Genomic DNA, 22484 nt, shown 5'->3' with positions numbered 1-22484 from the left:
GCAAAAACATTCTCAGATATTGCTATATATGCATCGGTTTCGAATTGTGTCTTCGGTCAATAGTTGGGTTGCCCGGCTCCTGCACTTGCTTCCTACGTTCCGTTTTGTTCGGCTAGGCGTGCAAAGGGAGAACCACTGCGATTGTGCTTCCAGCTCACATGGTTAAGCACCTCAGTGGAGAAAGCCGAAAACTGACTTTCACAATAAGCGTAAACTGGTCAGCGATCCGATGACTATGTTAAATGATGGGCCGTTCATAACATTGGCCGAAGTATTTACGGCTTGACCCCGACTGTCGCCGAACACTACCGGGGGCTATTAACTGGCCTTCCAAACTAAATCCTCAATATTTTGCTCTTACATTAGAGCTGAGGTTTAATGATCATGCTTAGCATGACAACCCAAAGAAAGGAACCGATAGCGGGACTATTTTCTTTGGAAGACATTTCTTCTGTTAAACAGTAATATAACTCTCTGCGTACCTTTGTTTATAAAACCGTATGGCCAGATTGCCTTGTTTGTCGTAAATCTTTGCCTTCATAAAGGCTTTATAAAGTAGGACAAACACTCCTCGGCTACTAGCCGAGGAGGTGGAAGCCGATGGTCGGTCAACAAAGTTTTGTACAATGCGGATCCAAGCATTAATGACGTAAAGTACTTGGATACATAGAGTCATTACACATAATTTGTGATTTTACTATGGATATTGATCCTTAATTCGGCCACCCGTGCCCGCATTAAGGCTCGGGGGCTACTGGGCTTCGGCCTTATTATTTACAAATATTAAAGGGGCACATCGATCCCCTGATCTGGTGTTGCCACCCGACCAGTGTCTCGGGGGCTACTGCATTACCTGTTCAATGCAGAAAATTTTAAGTGCCATGCAGTTGCCGAGGAGATATTGATCCTCAAGTTGGTCGGCCGCACCCAACCTGAGTCTCGAGGACTAAGCACGCCGCTTTTTGTGTCCCGAAGTATTCTGCCGATCTAGGACTTGATCCTCAGGCCGATTTTGCAAATCAACCCGAGTCTCAGCGGCTACTGGGATCAGCGGTCTTACTTCATCCTTCAGGTGCATCTCGGGTTTTATACCGATACACACCTTGAGGGCTACTGGCTATATATCTCGGCAGAGAATAAATTGCACCAATAAAAAATATTCACAAAAATCGACCCATATTCGGGGTGGTGCACCACCTCGGAAGCAGTCCGGCATAAAGCTCGGGCGCTAGTGGCTGGCTCCATAGAGGACATTTCCGGCATTAAGCTCGGCTAAACTCCTTCAGACTTTTTTGAACCAAGGTGATATGACACCTCGGATATAGTCCGGCGTTGGAGCTCGGATACAGTCCCGCGTTGAAGCTCGGATACATAGTCCGGCGTTGGAGCTCAGATACATTCCGGCGTTAGAGCTGGGAAGCGGTCCAGCATTGGTGCTCGGCTGCAAAAGATACCTCGAATACAGTCCGGCGTTAGAGCTCAGACGCAAGAGGACACTGCCTCCCGGGAACAACTTCAAACCCGAGGTGTGGCATAAAAACAATAAGGCATTGATAAAGGCCGGAAACTTAAAGGGGCTCCTCGGATACCCGGCGTATAAACTCGTCGAATGCATTTCGGCGATCCTCAAGATCGAAGATGAGAAGATTTGTTGAACCAGTTTTCAAGACCGACGACCGAAGATGAAGAACAGTTCGGAAGAATCGAGGAGCATCCCTAACTTGAAGACCGGTTCAGGGGGCTACTGACGGTGTCCTGGACTAGGGGGTACTCACCACGTCATCTCCCGATCTGTTAGATTGGGCCGAGGACCCCCATGGCCGTATACTCATGGGCCAGTTCGGACAGCTACCGCATACAAGGAAGATTCCACAAGACTTGGCGATCAAGAGAAGGACTCCTCCCCACCGGCGTATTCGGCTAGGACTCTTGTTATCCTAGGCCTCTGGTGCATTATATAAACCAGGGCCAGGCTAGTCGATAGAATATACAACTCCATATACAACAATCATACCATAGGCTAGCTTCTAGGGTTTAGCCTCCTTGATCTCGTGGTAGATCTACTCTTGTACTACCCATATCATCAATATTAATCAAGCAGGACGTAGGGTTTTACCTCCATCAAGAGGGCCTGAACCTGGGTAAAACATCGTGTTCCCTGCCTCCTGTTACCATCCGGCCTAGACGCACAGTTCGGGACCCCCTACCCGAGATCCGCCGGTTTTGACACCGACAATGGGCATCTCCATAGCTCATTGATTAGCCTCGTTGATGTGAGACTTTCTCCTTTTTGTTTTCTCCACATAACCCCCATCATCATATTCTATTCCACCCATAGTGCTATGTCCATGGCTCGCGCTCATATATTGCGTGAACGTTTATAGGTTTGAGATTACTAAAGTATGAAACAATTGCTTGGCTTGTCATCGGGGTTGTGCATGATGAGAGCATTCTTGTGTGATGAAAATGGAGCATGACTAAACTATATGATTTTGTAGGGATGAACTTTATTCGGCCATGTTATTTTGAGAGGACATAATTGCTTAGTTAGTATGCTTGAAGTATTATTATTTTATGTCAATATGAACTTTTGTCTTGAATCTTTCGGATCTGAATATTCATACCACAATTAAGAAGAATTACATTAAAATTATGCCAAGTAGCACTCCGCATCAAAAAATCTGTTTTTATCATTTACCTACTCGAGGATGAGCAGGAATTAAGCTTGGGGATGTTGATACGTCTCCAACGTATCTATAATTTTTTATTGCTCCATGCTATATTATCTACTGTTTTGAATGTTTATGGGCTTTATTATACACTTTTATATCATTTTTGGGACTAACCTATTAATCCAGAGCCCAGTGCCAGTTTCTGTTTTTACCTTGTTTTAGAATATCGCAGAAAAGGAAAACCAAACGGAGTACAATTGACCTGAAACTTCACGGAACTTATTTTTGGATCATAAGAAGCCCAGAAGACTTGGAGTGCACGTCAGGGGATCTACGAGGAAGCCACGAGGCAGGGGGGCACGCCCACCCCCCTAGGCGCGCCCTCCACCCTCGTGGACCCCTCGTGGACCCCCTAATGTACTTCTTCCGCCTATATATCTCCATATACCCCAAAACGATCAGGGAGCACAATAGATCGGGAGTTCCGCCGCCAGAAGCCTCCGGAGCCACCGAAAACCAATCTAGACCCGTTCTGGCACCCTGCCAGAGGGGGAATCCTTCTCTGGTGGCCATCTTCATCATCCCGGTGCTCTCCATGACGAGGAGGGAGTAGTTCTCCCTCGGGGCTGAGGGTATGTACCAGTAGCTATGTGTTTGATCTCTCTCTCTCTCTCTCGTGTTCTTAAGGTGATATGATCTTGATGTTTCGTGAGCTTTGCTATTATATTTGGATCCTATGATGTTTATCCCCCTCTACTCTCTTGTAATGGATTGAGTTTCCCCTTTGAAGTTATCTTATCGGATTGAGTCTTTAAAGATTTGAGAACACTTGATGTATGTCTTGCCGTGCGTATCTGTGGTGACAATGGGATATCACGTGATTCACTTGATGTATGTTTTGGTGATCAACTTGCGGGTTCCGCCCATGAACCTATGCATAGGGGTTGGCACACGTTTTCGTCGTGATTCTCCGGTAGGAACTTTGGGGCACTCTTTGAGGTTCTATGTGTTGGTTGAATAGATGAATATGAGATTGTGTGATGGATATCGTATAATCATACCCACGGATATTTGAGGTGACATTAGGGGTTTGGTTGATTTGTGTCTTAAGGTGTTATTCTAGTACGAACTCTAGGGCTGTTTGTGACACTTATAGGAATAGCCCAACAGATTGATTGGAAAGAATAACTTTGAGGTGGTTTCGTACCCTACCATAATCTCTTCGTTCGTTCTCCGCTATTAGTGACTTTGGAGTGACTCTTTGTTGCATGTTGAGGGATAGTTATGTGATCCAATTATGTTATTATTGTTGAGAGGACTTGCACTAGTGAAAGTATGAACCCTAGGCCTTGTTCCAACGCATTGCAATACCGATTGTGTTCACTTTTATCATTAGTTACCTTGCTGTTTTTATATTTTCAGATTACAAAAACCTTTATCTACTATCCATATACCACTTGTATCACCATCTCTTCGCCAAACTAGTGCACCTATACAATTTACCATTGTATTGGGTGTGTTGGGGACACAAGAGACTCTTTGTTATTTGGTTGCAGGGTTGCTTGAGAGAGACCATCTTCATCCTACGCCTCCTATGGATTGATAAACCTTAGGTCATCCACTTGAGGGAAATTGCTACTGTCCTACAAACCTCTGCACTTGCAGACCCAACAACGTCTACAAGAAGAAGGTTGTGTAGTAGACATCAACAAGACGTGTCAAGAAAACCGCCTCGCGATATGTGCGGTGCTGGTTGAGAAAAACGGTTTGAATAATGACCAGGCCATGACATGATGTCGTGTTGTCAAAACGTGTCAGCAGATTAGATTTGTGGAAATATCATTCTCTTTACGGTGGTATGTGGAACTTGTTTTGCAGAGCCGGACACTATCTTTGTGTTCAATATGTTCTATGGAGTATTCGGAGGAGGAACCCGCCTTGCAATGCCGAAGACAAATCTGTGCGCCGGACTCATCGTCATTGAAGCCTGGTTCAGGGGCTACTAAGGGAGTCCTGAATTAGGGGGTCTCCGGACAGCCGGGCTGTTGGACTATGAAGATACAAGATTGAAGACTTCGTCGCGTGTCCGGATGGGACTCTCTTTGGCGTGGAAGGCACGCTTGGCAATACGGATATGTAGATCTCCTCCCTTGTAACCGACTTTGTGTAACCCTAGCCCCCTCCAGTGTCTATATAAACCAGAGGGTTTAATCCGTAGGACAACATACAATCATACCATAGGCTAGCTTCTAGGGTTTAGCCTCTACGATCTCGTGGTAGATCAACTCTTGTAATACTCATACCATCAAGATCAATCAAGCAGGACGTAGGGTTTTACCTCCATCGAGAGGGCCCGAACCTGGGTAAACATCGTGTCCCCTGCCTCCTGTTACCATCCACCTTAGACGCACAGTTCGGGACCCCCTGCCCGAGATCCACCGGTTTTGACACCGACAAGGGCCAAACCAAATTGAACAAGCGTCATGCTAAATGAAGTGAATTTATCGAGTCTTTTCCTTATGTCATCAAGTACATTAAAGGTAAAGAAAACATTGTGGCGGATGCCCTTTCTCGCATATGCATGCTTGTTACTCAACTTGATTTGGATGTCATTGGCTTTGAGCATATAAAAGACTTGTATGAGCATGATCCTACCTTTGCTACTCCTTATGCCAAGTGTTTGATGCATACCTCTTGGGAACGCTATTACATCAAAGATGGATATCTTATGAGAGCTAACAAACTTTGCATCCCCGAGTCTTCTCTTCGTTTTTTGCTTTTGCAGGAATCTTATGGAGGATGCTTGATGGGACATTTTGGACGAGACAAGACGTTCGCCACGCTCTCGAAGAACTACTTTTGGCCCAAGATGTTTCGCGACGTCAACCGCTTCACCAACCGATGCTCTACATGTCGCAAAGCTAAGTCCAAAGCTCAATCTTATGGCCTTTATATGCCTCTACCCATTCCATATCAACCATGGGAAGACATTAGCATGGACTTTGTACTTGGTTTTTCTAGGACTCGAAATGTGAAGGATTCGGTATTTGTCGTTGTGGACTGTTTCTCCAAAATGGCACATTTCATTCCTTGCAACAAGATAGACGATACTTCACATGTTGCTACTCTCTTTTGTAGGGAAATATTGCGTCTACACGGAGTGCCAAAGACGATCGCCTCGGACCACGACGTCAAGTTCCTTAGCTACTTTTGGAAGACCCTATGCGCCAAGCTCGGAATCAAGCTACTTTTCTCCACGGCGTATCGTCCACAAACCGATGGCTAAACGGAAGTTACTAACCGCACACTCTCCGCTCTACTTCGAGTACTCATCGAGAAGAACATCAAGGAGTGGGAGGAGTGCCTACCTATCGCCGAGTTCGCCTACAACCGAGCAAGACACTCAACAACCGGCAAGTCCCCCCTTCAAGGTCGTCTATGGGTTCAACCCTTTGTCCCCTTTGGACATTCTCCCTCTACCACTCCAAGAGCGCATCAATTTGGACGCAAGTGCACGTGTGACACACCTCAAGAAGGTGCATGAAGATACAAGAAACACCATCGAGCGTCAAGTTCAACGCCTTGCGACCAAGCTCAACTTCAACAAGCAACCTATGGTCTTCAACATTGGTGATCTCGTGTGGCTACACCTTCGCAAGGATCGCTTTCCATAAGAACGCAAGTCCAAGCTTCGACCACGAGCGGATGGACCCTTCAAGGTGCTCGCACGATACAACGACAACACTTACAAGATCGACCTCCCACGCGACAAGTACAACGTGAGCGACATCTTCAATGTCAAAAATCTCCCTCCCTTCCATGGTGATGAAGAATTTGATCCGAGGACGTATCTTCCCCAAGGGAGGGGAGATGATGCAGAGCATCCCAAGGCCATCCCCATGGACCCAACTACATCTCCTACAACACCTCTTGGACCCATGACACGAGAACGCGCAAGAGCTCTTGAAACTGAGGTGACATCTCTCCTCTCACATTTCCACTTTGATGCACATGAGACATGGCTACTACCTCACACGGACACTTTGTGCATGCTCAGGTATCATGGAGAAGCTAAGGAGCAAGGAGAAGAGGAAGAGGAAGATGAATGTGACGACGGAGAAGAAGAAGTGATGAAGAAGAAGCTACAGGCTCCGGACGACCGGCCAGGACCGGACGTCCGACGCCCCCGAGGCTCCGGACGTCTGACCCAGACCGGACATCCGACACTTCCACACCCGAGCCAAAACGACGGACTTCCGACGCTTCACGGACGACCGACGCTTCTAAGACGTCCGACCCCGACTGGACGTCCGACCGAAGACTACCCGAGACGAATCTACGGACGTCCGACAGGCACCGGACGTCCGGACCCTCCCGAGCCTCCGGACAACCGGTGACTCCCGGACGTCCGACGCCTATGCACTGTTTCGTGTTGGGCCACAGCCCATGTACCCCTTCGCCCCCTCTTTTGCACTAAGACTATATATATTCCACCTCGTCCAACTTTTTAGGGTTAGCGTTGGTTTAGCTCATTTTGAGAGATAAAGCTACGCTCATCCACATCGGATCTACTCCTCGTGAGAGACCGCGGCCTCTTCGAAGAAGATCCTTTTGGATTCAAGACCCCTCTAAGGGAAGATCCCCTCGTGGATTCAAGACCTCCTCACGGAGAAGACCGGCTACCTTGTATCGTCCCTAGTTGATCGTGTACCGTGTGATCTCCTATGTACTCGAGGATCTAACACATGTGTGACTTTCTTGTGTTGGTTTAGTGATTCTCCTGTGTTTCCCTTTGTGTTCCCCTCGTTTTTCCCTCGTGTTCATCGCGGGATTCGCTCCTTTCGTGAAAGATCGGCCCCTAGGGTTCCTATCCTACATCAAGAACGTTTTCAGAATTCATGATATTTTAAATTTTGATAACATACTTGCAAATTGCTCGCCGAAATGTAGCAGCCAACTAGAGACTGACACTCTATTGTGGGACCCGAATATTATACGCCGGGAAGAAAAATAACAGTCCGAAGAAAATGTCTAGGCGCTATAACCACATGTCATGTATTGCTGACGCATCCCGTTATAAGAGCGTGATTGCGTGAAGAATATGCCCGGGCTCCCACCTTGAATCAACAGTTTTGCTAGAACTCATCTAGATAAGATATAATTTGGTCTCATTCATTTTTTATAGTCATTGGATGTGATGCTATAAGATGCTATAAGATGCGTGTGTGCTGACGTAGATGTTATATGTTCTTGTTTTCCAAATAAATGAGATCAAATTATATCTCATCTAGATGAGTTCTAGGTACTCCCTTGAATCAATCATCGCAAGCTAGCGTCGTTCCATTCCACGCAGAAAACGCACATGCCTCTTGGAAACGCAGGCCGGAGAGCATCTTGGAGCGAGTCGTGTTATTAGTTTCCACGAGGGAGGGGATTGGATTTGGATGGAGACGGTGACCGGGCCGAACGTGGATAGACACCATAATACAGTATACTACAGAAAATAAATGTTTCTGCTAGCGTCTAGAGGCGTTGCTGACCTGGTTTGATTAGTTTAGTGGGTGAGCTAGCTTAATGATCAATCTCCTCATGTGTTCTGGTCCTTGTTGATCAATAACGTACCTCTTAGCTGAGGCTTGAGACATCGAAGCAAGAACATGAATGGCTATTGGCCAAGGTGCGAGCGAGTGTGCTACGTAGTAAAACTAGCCCCCCGCTCCTCCGACCTAGGGTTCCTCCCTCCCTCCCTCCGCCACCGCCGGCCGTCCTAGGCCCCGTCGCCGCCCCGCCCCGCCCCGCCCCCTTCCCCCCACCCCCTTCCCCCGGATCCGATCCGCGCCGCCTCCCCGAGAGGTGGCCGGGGCGACGCGAGCCCTGCCTCCCCTTCGGCCGCCCTCGTCGCTCCTTCCCTCCTTGCCGCCGCCGATGGGCGCCCCCGGCGCTGGCCGGGTGGTGTTGGCGGCGGCGGGGCCTGCCTGTCCCCACGCGCGCGGCTCCTTGCTCGGGGCATGGGGGTGGCGGCGGTGCCCCTCGGCCTGATGATGGCCCGGCGTCCCGGCGCGGTGGCCGGCGGCTCGCTCGGTGGTGGCGCGACCCTTTGGCGGCGAGACGGCGTGGTGGCGCTGGTTGGCCGGTGGCGCGCCCCGGCCCAGATCGGGGCCCGCGGGCCCCATCTGGGTCCTAGCGGGCCAGCCCCCGGTGTGGCTTTTGTCGTCGTCTGTGTGGTCAGGTGGTGGAGCAGCTCGGACGGGGGGGGGGGGGGGGGGGAGGGCAGCGACGCCGACGGCATGCCAGCTGCGGCGCGAAGGCAGGAGTTGTCCGGGCCTCTGAGGGCCCGGCAGGCTCCCGCTTTGGCGTCCGGTCAGCTACCATCATGGACGGTGGAGGTGGGGCCCTCCAGTATGCTGACGGTGCTGCTGCCCTAGTCCCGGCTCCCCTTCCTCGTTGTGCAGGCCATCTTCGCGGTGCCGTGGTGAGACAGCGTGGGAATCTTCATGTCCGTGTGCACAGGGTGGTGGTCGGTTTGGTGGCGAGCACCGGAGTGCCTGAGGTGGAGGATGGGATCGGGAGAAATCCCTGTTGTCTTGGCCGACATCGACGCGGTGGCGCCTGAGGGTGCCATCGAACCTTCCTGAAGGGCGTCGGGGCTATCCTTCCTCTTTCCTCACCGTGTACCGGAGGAAACCCTTGGCAGCAGCGTCGTCATCGTCGCGTCCTTCTTGAAGGTGTTGATTGATACCGGCGCTTCGGAGTCTCGGAGCTTGGGGGACGACTTCCGGTGAAAGCAGCGGTCGCGAGGCTACGTCGTCTTTGTCAATCCGCTGTTATCGGCATTTGTTTCTTTTCTTTTTTCTCTTTTTTTTGACGTGATTGTGCTGCTTCTGCCTCAACATCTATCGTTGGTTGTATCGGATGTTTGTTTTGTAATACAAAGCGAGGGGAAAACCTTTTCTCTCAAAGTGTACTAAGTAGTAGACACGGCATGAAGCCTGTGATTTCCGCCGGGCCGCTTTTCTGGAACATTTTTAAGAATTTCACATTTTATGTAAACTCTCACGGTTGTTAAACGACTCTTTATTTTTCAACAAAGAGTAAGATATCTTTGGTCTTTACAACGACAAAACATACAGACCTAGTCTAGACACCGTGGTTGCATGCAAAAAAGAAAAAGATAAAAAGAAGAAACAGAAAAATAAATGACACGACAGACAGACAACGTACAAGTAACAACACCATCAACCGTCTTTAACAATGCATGAACAACAAGAAATGTTTTCTGAAAGCCGTACCTTTAAAAAAGAGAACGACACATAAACGATGCCGTTATTCGACAACCACTGAAGATCAAATACTGGGTTTTCATCCCGACGAGCGCATCTAAGGAGTCTCCATGCAATGCTGTTAACAAGGACACGGCGTATAAACACCATTGTAGCTATATCCGTTTTCTCTCTCTCTCATAAAGGGTGTGTATATTTAACTCATAATGTATCGTCAAGAGAATACAACACATAATGAGCATACATATGACCTCTTGGCGGGACATGAAGCGGGAGAAAGTATCCCCCTCCCACATCGCTCTCACGGGCGATAAGGAGGACAACCCTCGCGTCGTCGGTACTCCACCCCTCCTCCCCTCGCCGCCACTAGGCAAAGCTCGATCGACGTCGGTGACAGCGAGATCTCATCTCCCCTCGGCTGGTGGAGTTTGGCGCTGGCAGGCGGCCTCCGGGTGGTGGTGGGGGCTCGCGCGTGCCTCGCCCCTGCCGTTGTTCCTGAAGGTGGCGTGGTGGGTCGTGCGGGGCGCGCCCGTGGCTGCCTTGGTGGCTTGATCTAGCTGCCAGTGCCTCGGGTGGCACGGGGTTCCCTTCCACGACGGTTATGGATCCAAGCTGGAGCTCCCAGTTGATGGCAACCTCCCTTCTCTTGGGGTGCAGGCCGGCGGAATTGCTACCAATTCTCTCATCTCTCATTGAATAGCTTAGACACTCACTACTAAAAAAATTAGTTATATAACTTATTGGTTGTTGAAATGAATATTTTAGCAACAAAAGCACATACTATGATCCATAATTCTTGTCGTGAGAGAAGAACGACACTATTTCATGCCAATTGCGACGGAGGCTTTTCTGGCTGACACCTCCAGAAGGCGCGACATTAAAATTACCCACATGTAACACACACAAAGAAAAATCACACACATGTAACCCCGTCAAATCAAACAAAAAGCTACTCCATCCGTTTCAAATTATTCGTCGCAGAAATGGATGTATCTAGAATACGACGGAGTGTGGGGATGCCTTTGCTTTATGGACATGATTCGTTTTTTTTTGGTGAGGAAAGGACATGATTCGTTATTATTGCCCCCCATCTCCATGGAAGCTCCTCCACTTGTCCTGCTCTATCCCATCTAATCCAGATCTGACGGCCTACGGGACACGGTCACGCTGATCCGACGGGCGTTCCACCGCCAAGATCTCATCTTCCTTTTCCCATTAACCCAGCCCCAGCAGCAAGAGGAAGGAACTTGGCGCTCCTGACACCCCCTTTACCCCCAACCTTCCGTGTGTTGCATCGTCTATAAAAGTCCGGGGAAGCGAGGCTCGTTGGAAAAGGGACAGTCTTCTGGAGAAGGAAAGGGCGAGGTTGCGTCCCGCTAATCCACTTGGCTCTGCTCGCATCTTCCTTCCTTGTCGATTCCGATTCCCCTCGCTAGCTAAGGGAAGGGAAGGGAAGGGAAGGGATCCCGACGACGATGGGGGAGGACGGGCAGATCCGCCGCGACAGGGTCATCATCGACACGGATCCCGGCATCGGTGCTCTCCTTAATCCCTCCCTCCCTCCCTTCTCCATTGTTTCTCTCTCTCTCGCTTCGATTCTCTGCTAGTTCCCCCCTTTCCCACCTGTTGTTGACATTAATGGATGGATGGAGAGGAGTGTGCTTGCTAGGCAGAAATTACGCTTCGTTATCATATTCTAACATCGCGTACCACGAAAGCTCCACTTTGCTGTTACTTTACCACTCTGCTCGCACGTGGTTGGGTTATGTATGGCGTTTCAACCCAGCCTGCCGACGAAAGCGACGGTGCCGTGCCGTGCCACCATCTACGACGGTTTGTCGTCATACCCCCTTCTTCAGTGGAGTCGAGTAGCAAAAACAATGCAATTGTGGTTCAGTTTTCTTCTGCAAGTGGAGTACTAGTACTTACTTAATTAGCACCGAACTGCACGATCCGTTCGCTAGTTTACGGCGCCGTAATTGATGCTAGTATGAGAGTTGTATCTTCTCGCGAACATAGTGACATCGATTTCAGCAACGTTGTTGGATACAACTTTTATGGTTGGCAAACGTAGAGGTTGTGTCAATTATAATTCGGATTGGAGGGAGTATTATTTATGCTTCTTGCCAAGTTCCAGCAATCCAAACTATATTATTGCCTTTGCCACAAGTTCACAGCTAAGCTTCCAGTTATATGATCAACAACAATAGGATGCTGGTGTACATACTTTTCAAATGTTACACTGGCTTTCAATGTCAACGGCTTCGTACCAGTATGCTGCATGCGCAACTCAAACCACAGTCTGTACTGTTACTACTACACGATATCTCCTTCTCAAAACGAAACAAAACAAAACAAAAACCCTCACCTGTAGAAAGCTATTATTCCCTATTTATTCTCACTGCCTACTTTCTCTGATTTCTAGATGACAGCATGACGATCCTAATGGCTTTTGGAGAACCAAGTGTGGAGATCATTGGGCTGACAACCATATTTGGCAACGTCACTACCGAGTATGCTACACGCAATGCGCTCTTGCTGGTGAGCGTCGGGCACTGTTGAGTTTTGCTTCTTCCGATTCTTGCTTTTGCTAACCGTTTTGAGTCTTCAAAGGACAGTGTGAGAGAGCAGGGCATCCTGAGGTTCCAGTAGCAGAGGGCAGCCCGGAGCCTCTTAAGGTACGATGGCAATTCTGTACATTTCAAACTTCACGATGGCTTTGTAACTGGATGTTTCTTGTTTAGTTGATGCTAGTGTGCATTTTGTATTATCAATTAAAAATGACTCTTGAGTGCCTACTGGATTATTATCCATCAAAAGCATTTAGCTAAGGTCAAGTAATTGATTGTACAAGATGCCATTTCGTATTTGCACTAGTGGGTGTTTTCTTTTTCCTACTTGCTCTACATGTCATATTATTAGCTCATTGATAGATAGTCGGTAGCGTGGCATGTAACATGAGCCTACATATTTTATATGGTAGATGGAGTTCAGAATTGAGACCTCCAATAATACTATGTTAAACTACAGTTTCGGTTGGCCAGCTGAATGACATGACTTTTGTATTATAGGGAGGAGAGCCACGCGTTGCTGACTTTGTTCATGGATCCGATGGTCTTGGTAACTTGTCTCTTCCTGCACCTACTACTAAGAAGGTTGAGGAAAGTGCTGCCGAGTTCATGGTTAATAAGGTCTCTCAGTTTCCTGGAGAGATATCTGTACTTGCATTGGGACCCCTGACAAATGTCGCATTGGTATGCTTACAGTTACAGGATAAAGCTATTTACCATGCTGTGCATCCCATGCCAGGGGCTAAGAGATAGCTTGTATTCTTTGTTAGGCCATCAAAAGGGACCCGTCATTTGCAAGCAAGGTCAAAAAAATAGTTGTGCTGGGTGGAGCTTTCTTCGCAGCTGGAAATGTCAACCCTGCTGCTGAAGCAAATGTATAGTCATGTGTACTAAACACTGGTGCATTATTTATGAACAAGCAGAAACAACAACACAAGCATTAAACTTTGAGTGTACAACTGTGCAGATCTATGGAGATCCGGATGCAGCGGATGTAGTTTTTACATCAGGAGCAGATATTGATGTGGTTGGCATTAACATAACAACTCAATGCTGTTTTACAGGTTTGTTCCTTGATACCAGTGTCGTCTTCATAGCTCAACTTGTATGAGTATGGGGGTTAACTACTAGCCCGCCGTGTGAAACTTCTTTTATGCAGATGAGGATCTCTTGGAACTGAAAAACTCAAAAGGGGTGCACGCACAGTTCTTGTGTGACATGTGCAAGTTCTACAGAGATTGGCATGAGAAGTCTGACGGCTTCCAAGGTATATTGTAGCCCTGTCTTTTCGGTATGCTTTTGCTAAAGTTGCCGCTGAATCTTCGAAGCCAGTTTCACTTCCAACTGATTCATGCATTCTATCCAGGGATTTTCCTACATGATCCTGTGAGCTTTACAGCCTTAGTTCACCCTGAGTACTTCACATTCAAGAAGGGTGTTGTGAGAGTCGAGACCCAGGGCATTTGCACCGGCCATACTTTGATGGATCATGGATTGAAAAAGTATGTATATCATATTTACTATATCTGAGTAAATCACATTAGCTCTACCTACTCAAGTGTTTCAACATTCTTACAAACATATTAATCTGGTGATTTAAGTGTCGCACGTGCCCAGTCCACTGGGTTAAATTCTAACTAGAATGTCATTTCTGAGTATTCAGTTGTAGATGCAAGATATTGATTGCTCGTTCACACTACATTGCAGGTGGAATTCAGAAAATCCATGGTCGGGTTATGCACCAATTTCAGTTGCATGGACAGTCGATGTGCCAAAGGTCCTTGCATATGTGAAGAAGCTGCTGATGGCGCCCTGAGAATAGAGCCAGAGGTCTATTCTGACTCTTTGAGCTGAAGTGTAATGGTTCAGGTCAACTCTCATGGCCAAAGCATATATTTTTTTCTGTTTTTAGAAGCAAGCATAGGAGGAAGGGAAGCTTCCTAGTGCGAATCAAACTATGGGGTAAATTCTGCATATGACAGCATTGTGACAACATTGATTCCAAATATTTATATATACTAAGTACATTACAAATTTGGGAAAAACTTCCCCATACTCGTTGCTTTGTGCCCATCTTGTGTCTTTGTTTAGCAGGCATATCTTTGCACGTGTTTAGACAAATGAGGAAGATCTATTTGCTCATGTTTGGCCGTGTCGGGCTAAACCTGATCTGCCCATGAGAGGTCGAACTGAACATGATTTGGCACTACTTCCTACTTATAGTTGCCTGCACATTTTAGGCCCTTTTTTTGGAACTGTTTCTGTGTGGGAACGAACCGATTGCCATGCATTTTTTTGTGTGAAATTCCTGTGCTTCAAACATGACATGAATACATATATTTTATCATCCCAGCTCATTTCAAGACATGAGCAAATTACACAAACCTGAACATATAATTCAAGAATACATGCTTGTTTTTTTTTTGTTTTTATCACCGATCAATGATGTCCTTCTCCAACATAATAATCTAGCCGGCATGTGAAAAGTCTTCCTTGTTTTTCCATCACATACCCATGCAAGAAGAACACGCGTGATGTGGTTTTTGGCTTTGTGGAGAAGATAAGGTGCATATATCTTGATAAATTTTGCTGTGGTTTTACTTGAGCACATACTTGAGGACACCCGGTATGTGGATTTTGTAGAAGTAGTCGTTCCAGTCGACGGTCTTGGGATCAAAATTGAACATGTCATCCTCCGGGCTTGTCTTGGTCATGGTCAATCGCAGCCGCTCCAAGTTGATGTCGTCGAAGCTTGATTCATTCATTCAATGGTTGGACAAGTAAAGAAGATGAGACGTGAAGGACATGCTATGTTGGAATTGACAATGAAGGTTGGACTAGCAGTAGTTTGTGACGCTTGCTTACCATCCTTTGAATAAGGCGAAGGGACCGTAGACGTCGACGAGATGCATGACGAACTTGTATTTCCGGTTGAGATCGTCGTAGAGTTGCGAGAAGAGGCCGCAGAGGAGCAGGTTCACCACGTGCAGGATCTGCACACACCATTAAATTTCATTCATTCTAAGATTAGTAAACTTTTTTTTAGACGAACATATTTTCTTCTTGGATTGATTGCCTTAGATAGAGAAGAGAAGAGAAAAGAAACGAGAGACGGACCTCGAGTGGCAGCTTGTACTTGATGAGCATGTACAAGTGGAAGCTGGCGATGGTCTTGAAGAAGTGCATCTCCTTGGTGGGGATGACCCGCCCGTCCTTGCTCAGCCTGGGGTTCTCGTAGAAGTGCCGGCGGCCGGACTCGTAGAGCACGCCATAGGGGGCCGGGTTGCGCAGCGAGGAGGTGGCGTGGTACATCACCTCCGCGCCCTGCTCCTCCGAGTGCGCCACCATGGCCACCATCATGGCGTTGGCCACCATGTCCCCCGGGATCACGTCCATGGTCAGCTCCAGGTCCGCCAGGAAGCACGACAGGTTCTGCTTGGCGTAGCCGATGATGATGGTGTCGATGGTCCGCGTCCCCTGCATCCACCCGGGGAGCGGGTCCCTGAGGATGCTGGTGATGATGCTGGGCCGCAGGATCACCACCGGGATGGCGCCGTGGAGCTGCCCCAGCAGCATCTCGCCCATGGCCTTGGTGAACACGTACGTGTTGGACCACCCGAAGTGGCGGGAGCGCTCCAGCCCCAGCTCCTTCATGCCTTTCCGCTCCCTTTTGGTCTTGTCGCCGCCGCCGCCGCCGTCCTGCCGCTCTAGCTCCTTCTTCACGTCGCCGGCCAGCCGCAGCTCGGCGTCAATGTCCAGGTAGGTGCCTTCCCTCAGGGTCTCCCCCTTCTTGAACGGCCTCTCCATGATCAGCCCTTCCCTGTCGCCGGCTGCAAATGCTGCGGCATCCAACATTTTCTCTCTCTCTCAGCAATTCAGCTCAGCATTTTTCGACACAAATCCAACAAGAGAAAAGTGCTGACCGGTGGAAACATGGAGGAGCATCTTGAGATTGGCACACTTCTTGGCGAACTGGCACAGGTACTTCACCCCCATCACATTCACATCCAACGCAATGTCATATCTGCAAATTAATACTAGTAGTATGAGTTAGTAGAAAACTAACCTTAGTTAAGTTGATATAATTGACGATGATTTCCTCCGTTTATAAAAGTGAAGCTGTATATAAATTTAAATTTTGGTGGGGACCTTTCGTAGAAGTTGGTGGTTGCAGCTCCATTGACGATGATGTCGACCTCGTTGGCCAGCTCCTCCAACCTGGGAGCATCTAGCCCCATGTTCTCGAAGACGACGTCACCGGCCAAAGGGACAACCTTCTCCTCCACAAACAGCTCGAATCCTCCCTTGCCATGCTTCTCTTTCAGGAGGCAGAAGAGCTCAGTGTCTGTCACCTGAACCATCAAATAAGCGTTTCGTCCTCATTTTGCTGAAAACTCAGTTTGCACTGTCTGTACTATTTCTTTAGTAATAACCACACATGCCATTCGTGGATGATTAATCGTGCGTTGCGACGTTTCAGAGGTGGATAGAAAAAAAAGAGTAAAACATACTCCTCCTACTACATACGATTGGACGAAGGACGACCGGACAGACAAACCTACCAGTTGCCACAAGAGGGTCGCCACCAAAGATCTCGGAGATGATGTGGGTATACTAAACTGCACATGCCCTTCGCTGCAGTACAGTAATAAGTATGAACACGCACATACCCCGTAGTGGTGAATTGCTAGCACTAGCGGTACCACTGCCAGGCAGGGGATCTATCCTTCCCTATCTTTACCCCTCTCTCTGGGCTGTTTTCTTTTTTGGTATTGAATTGGTCTGGGCTGAATTATTGGCCCCTTTTTTAATGGTGTGTGTAGGGTACGCGTGAACTTTTTTGTTTTGTTTTTGTTTTCTGGGAGGGTATGCGTGAAGGGATGAACTCAAATCAACCGACTCCCCATTTGGCTCATTCATTTGGTGTGCCTAGTCGTAAGCCCATTAGGGCATGTATACAATGATGGCATATGGATATACATGCCCCATGATAAAAAGTAGTTTGAAACATCTATATTTATTTTTTCTTCTCAATGCAAGCTATTATTAGTGGGTCTCATTAAGAAATAAAAAATAAAGACTCCAGTACACATGGATCTTTACTTTTCACTCCAACATTTTAAACTTTTGACACCGGGCTACATTTTTCTCTCTCCAAGCACCCGTCTTCTGAAAAGGATCATGCTTCCCTATCCGAGCCTACTTTACCTGATATCCGATCCTACATGGCATGCGAGGCATCACCTTGGAGCTATGCATTGTACATGCCCTTACTTATCCTTGTAGGACAAACCTTAAAAGTTCTCCTTTTCGCAAAAAAAGCTTAAAGGTTCTCCATTCTTACATCGCGAAAAACAAACAAAAAACAAAGCTTCACTATACAATAAAATAGTTTCAAAACTTGTGCAACGTCAAACACCGTCTACTATAGTACTCCTTGTTTCTCTGAGCGATTGACCACGTTTGGCACTGAGACATGAGTTATGATAATCAAGCTTCCAGATCAACGTTTGCCTCTCTCTTGTCCGGTGAGTAACCCACTTTTCTCATAACGGATTAGTATATGCAAAACATAGTTCAGCAACCACAAATTTAGCTTAAGTCACAATTGAATAAGTGAGCACCTGGCCTGTCGGTTGGAGCCCTATACATGGGATGCTCTTGAACCCTAGGCATGGATCTAGTCGGAGCTTTTCACATTTTACCAGGAGCTGTGGATCCCCGTGACCGTGATGCACGGCACAGGGCCGGGGAAATATCTGTGCAAGGGACATTGGGTAGGTGGTGCCATGAAGAACAATTAGTACTGCTAGCTACACTACAACACAGACATTAATTGGAGGCGTTTTGTTAAAGGCATTTTCTAAAACGCCTTAGATTAGCTTTCTTAGAGGCGTTCTACAAAAGTGCCTTCAAAAGTCCCATGCTACCCTGGCACTAATGAAGAATGCCTCAAAACAGTGGCATTTGATGGCATTCCAAAGAGTGCCACTATATGTAGCAGAATCTGGGGCATTTTGCACAATGCCTGTACGATTTAGAGGCACTTTCCCAAAACACTGTAATATGTTGAAACATAGAGGGTGCTTCTGGAAACTGCCGAAGACCCAGCGTCCTGCACTTGGAACCCACATATACTTGAATATAAAATTGTTCCAGCCAACAGGGTGCTCAATCGAGACAGATGGTGAGCTGGTTGCTACGTGCGTCGGCTACTGAAGGTTCTTGGGTCGACGGTTCGAATCGTGCTAAAGCTAATTAATTTTTTTCCTGTGACGAAGCGCTAGTACTGACTTATTTAGTCCCATACCGCTTAGGGAGCTGAAGTTTGTCCTCTTTAAAAGGGAATCCATGTATTTTCAGATATGTCTTCTTCGAAAAATCCTAAAGATCTCTAGAGGGAGCTGTCTCATTACTGGATAGATGAAAGCCCATTGCCAGCAGTAGAGGGCTTCGGCCCGTGTGTCGAGCGGGCGGGGGCTGATGTTGACCCAGCAGTAGAGGAAGGCTGGTGCGGGCTGCCCTCCTTTTTTAACAATTTGCCTGCCGCGTGTGTGCACATTTGGAAAAAACGCTAAGATATGCCTTTCCCTTCGTGACTATAGCTAGCATTTTTCAGAAACGCCATGTTAGACTTTTGAAGACATTTTTTGAGCCTTCAGAGGCATTTATTAATGCCTCCTAATTCCTACCGTGCTGTAGTGCTAGATGGGTATGGACGACGACGACGTGACTAAGCATGAATGGGTCGATGCATCCATCGTCACACATTGATGGCTTGCATGTTAGACCGCGCCATATCGAATGCGTTTGTACGTTGCGGCGCAAATTAGGCTCCATGGTACGCATGGACATGGGACATGCATATGTCTCTTCTCTTGCTTCGATCGTCATAGTGACTACATGGAGCTACACGATACAATATGTGCTGAGGAGTGAAAGAGAGGCGTGGGGCGAGTAATTCCGGACGGAGGATGCGAGAATTCATGAGAGTCCATGTGCTGCTGCTAGTTGCATACGCCACACCCGGATCGCATGATGTGCTATAATAAATCAACCACATGTCATGCATGAGAAATCCACTCAGAAAAAGAGGGCAAAACCCCCCGGCTGGCTTGTGCATGGATGGATGCACACGGACACCCATGACCTATCCGTTCAAGTAACTTGGAGTGAGTTAGTTTAGCAAGAACCTCTGCCTCGACGCGTTGCTTGGCGGAGTGGGCGTCCATGGCTCGCACGAGCAGGTAGATCCTCCTCACGTCTGGCTGCACCCGGAGTATCTTCTCCACAAGAACTGCATGACACGGAAGGCACGCATAGTTAGTCGTACAGCGCATGGATCCGATCAGTGCCGCGCACAAGCCGTCCTCTCGTTAATTAGCCATGCATCATGCAACTTGCTCAGTTGCTTGCATGGGGCAGTAGAGTAGAGTACGTACATGGCTTAAGCACGTAGGAGTAGTACGTAGGTAGCTGTGGCAGCTAACTCAGCTAATAACACGTATAGTGCCCTACTTAGCAGTCGGCTAACTTAACTAATACTCGATCGTGTACTTACTCTTTCCGAGGAAGCCAGTGGCGCCGGTGATGAGGATGCTCTTGCCCTTGAAATACCCTGCGATCTTCTCTGCGTCCAAGCTGCCATCCACCATCACCATCCTTCTTCTCCTTCTCCTCCGGCTCCTTGTTTCCTCCTCTTGGCCCTCTTCCTCCTCCAGAGACAAGGAGACACAACCAGATCTGGATTGAGAAGCAGAGCCCTGCCACTAGAAGAAGGCTACGAGTAGTGGTAGTGATCCAGTGAGGAGTGGCCGGTGACTGCAGGCGCACACACTACACGTATTTATGCAGTTGGGCAGTTGCCAAGATAGGGCATGCAAGCCAAGCACGTACAGATCCAGTGTCAACGAAATTAAAGACCGTGCGGCACAAGGGCTTAGCTAGCTCTGGTCTGGACCCGCCGGAGTACGTGACGATGGATGCCTAGAAACAGCTGGCAGTGCTGTGCACATATGCACACTGCCTTCCGTATGTACTACCGGTATGTTGTTACTACCGCTCTTTCAAGAATCCTATTACTAGCGCACATTGCCTTCGATCTCGGCTCAACAAGCAGCTAGGAGTACCAGTTTTAACCAAGGGCCTCAATCGTTTAATTAATCAAGTACTTCCTCCGTCCGAAAATACTTGTCCAAGGAATGGATGTATCTAGATATATTTTATTTCTAGATACATCCATTTGTATCCATTTCTATGACAAGTATTTTTGGACGGAGGGAGTACGCCCTATCGAGCCTGCATCATGCAACATGAAAACTACAGTGTATACACCGGTACTAGTTCACCAATAAAGAAATGGTCATCTATTCTTAAGGGCCCCTTTGGTTTACAGGAATCTTGTAGGAATTTTGCTGAAAAAATTTATTTGAAACCCTTTGGTTTGTAGGAATGGATTCCTACCTGAATTCAATGGATTTTTTTCTATAATATACATCAAGTGACATCTTTTTTCATATAGAAATTAAGATACATATCATCTCACTTTCTAAGATTTTTCCTATTCCATAATATTTCTATCCTATGAACCGAAGGAGGCCTAAATACTTGTAATTCACTACCTAGGTTGTCTGTCCATGCAACCATATGCCACATAAGTACAAACGTAAGGACACAAGACCAATAAAGGGCAGAACTGTGACGCCCCCGATTTAATCGTACACTAATCATACACGCAAACGTGTACGATCAAGATCAGGGACTCACGGGAAGATATCACAACACAACTCTACAAATAAAATAAGTCATACAAGCATCATATTACAAGCCAGGGGCCTCGAGGACTCGAATACAAGAGCTCGATCATAGACGAGTCAGCGGAAGCAACAATATCTGAGTACAGACATAAGTTAAACAAGTTTGCCTTAAGAAGGCTAGCACAAACTGGGATACAGATCGAAAGAGGCGCAGGCCTCCTGCCTGGGATCCTCCTAACTACTCCTGGTCGTCGTCAGCGGGCATCACGTAGTAGTAGGCACCTCCGGTGCAGTAGGAGTCGTCGTTGAAGGTGGCTTCTGGCTCCTGGGCTCCAACATCTGGTTGCGACAACCCGGTAGAAGGGATAGGGGGAAAAGAGGGAGAAAGCAACCGTGAGTACTCATCCAAAGTACTCGCAAGCAAGAAGCTACACTACATATGCATGGGTAAATGTGTAAAGGGCCATATCGGTGGACTGAACTGCAGAAAGCCAGAATAAGAGGGGAATAGCTAATCCTTTCGAAGACTACGCTTCTGGTAGCCTCCGTCTTGCAGCATGTAGAAGAGAGTAGACTGAAGTCCTCCAAGCAGCATCGTATAGCATAATCCTAACCGATGATCCTCCCCTCGTCGCCCTGTGAGAGAGCGATCACCGGTTGTATCTGGCACTTGGAAGGGTGTGTTTTATTAAGTATCCGGTTCTAGTTGTCATAAGGTCAAGATACAACTCCAAGTCGTCCTGTTACCGAAGATCACGGCTATTCGAATAGATTAACTTCCCTGCAGGGGTGCACCACATACCCCACGCTTGATCCCATTTGGCCGGACACACTTTCCTGGGTCATGTCCGGCCTCGGAAGATCAACACGTCGCAGCCCCACCTAGACCAACAGAGAGGTCAGCACGCCGGTCTAAACCTAAGCGCACAGGGGTCTGGGCCCATCGCCCTTAGCACACCTGCACGTTGCGTACGCGGCCGGAAGCAGAACTAGCCCCCTTAATACAAGAGCAGGCTTACGTTCCAATCCGGCGCGCGCCACTCAGTCGCTGACGTCACGAAGGCTTCGGCTGATACCACGACGCCGGGATACCCATAACTACTCCCGCGTAGATGGTTAGTGCGTATAGACCAAATGTCCAAACTCAGATCAAATACCCAGATCTCGTTAAGCGTGTTAAGTATCCGCGAACGTCGTCCAGGGCCA

General features: G+C 47.8%; 2 protein-coding genes and 1 long non-coding RNA gene across 3 annotated transcripts; 2 read left to right on the top strand and 1 right to left on the bottom strand.

Annotated features, from left to right (window-relative positions):
• The first annotated feature begins 11168 nt into the window (after nt 1-11168).
• On the top strand, nt 11169-14577 carry URH1 (uridine-ribohydrolase 1). The gene is made up of 9 exons (XM_048695089.2): nt 11169-11488; nt 12378-12493; nt 12571-12630; nt 13024-13206; nt 13293-13397; nt 13490-13586; nt 13682-13789; nt 13889-14024; nt 14230-14577. Exons 1-9 carry the CDS (start codon nt 11428-11430, stop codon nt 14336-14338), a joined length of 975 nt encoding a protein of 324 aa, XP_048551046.1. The 5' UTR covers nt 11169-11427; the 3' UTR covers nt 14339-14577.
• Nucleotides 14578-14857: 280 nt separating this feature from the next.
• LOC125530695 (fatty acyl-CoA reductase 1) lies at nt 14858-20358 on the bottom strand. Its single transcript, XM_087537176.1, has 7 exons — nt 20084-20358; nt 19716-19819; nt 16672-16874; nt 16446-16546; nt 15640-16361; nt 15388-15515; nt 14858-15273 (listed from the first exon to the last, which is right to left on the bottom strand). Exons 1-7 carry the CDS (start codon nt 20181-20183, stop codon nt 15120-15122), a joined length of 1512 nt encoding a protein of 503 aa, XP_087393302.1. The 5' UTR covers nt 20184-20358; the 3' UTR covers nt 14858-15119.
• Nucleotides 16144-19709, top strand: LOC147959429 (uncharacterized). The gene is made up of 4 exons (XR_015611821.1): nt 16144-16281; nt 16394-16503; nt 16681-16865; nt 17003-19709. It is a non-coding gene; the product is annotated as an uncharacterized LOC147959429 (long non-coding RNA).
• Nucleotides 20359-22484: the final 2126 nt, after the last annotated feature.

The sequence above is a fragment of the Triticum urartu genome, chromosome 7A (genome assembly GCF_056163025.1).
Source record: "Triticum urartu cultivar PI428250 chromosome 7A, HENAU_Tu73, whole genome shotgun sequence".
Taxonomy (NCBI): Eukaryota; Viridiplantae; Streptophyta; class Magnoliopsida; order Poales; family Poaceae; genus Triticum; species Triticum urartu.
This window is presented reverse-complemented; position numbering and strand designations above follow the sequence as displayed.

Excerpts from the sequence above, each read along its gene's own strand:
- LOC125530695 (XM_087537176.1), bottom strand. The coding sequence starts at position 20,183 with ATGGTGATGGTGGATGGCAGCTTGGACGCAGAGAAGATCGCAGGGTAT. Across the intron at positions 16,875-19,715 it reads AGCAACGCGTCGAGGCAGAG|GTGACAGACACTGAGCTCTT; the intron begins GTTCTTGCTAAA and ends TTGATGGTTCAG. Across the intron at positions 15,516-15,639 it reads AGTACAAGCTGCCACTCGAG|ATCCTGCACGTGGTGAACCT; the intron begins GTCCGTCTCTCG and ends TGGTGTGTGCAG.
- URH1 (XM_048695089.2), top strand. The coding sequence starts at position 11,428 with ATGGGGGAGGACGGGCAGATCCGCCGCGACAGGGTCATCATCGACACG. Across the intron at positions 12,494-12,570 it reads CACGCAATGCGCTCTTGCTG|TGTGAGAGAGCAGGGCATCC; the intron begins GTGAGCGTCGGG and ends TTCAAAGGACAG. Across the intron at positions 12,631-13,023 it reads GCAGCCCGGAGCCTCTTAAG|GGAGGAGAGCCACGCGTTGC; the intron begins GTACGATGGCAA and ends TTTGTATTATAG.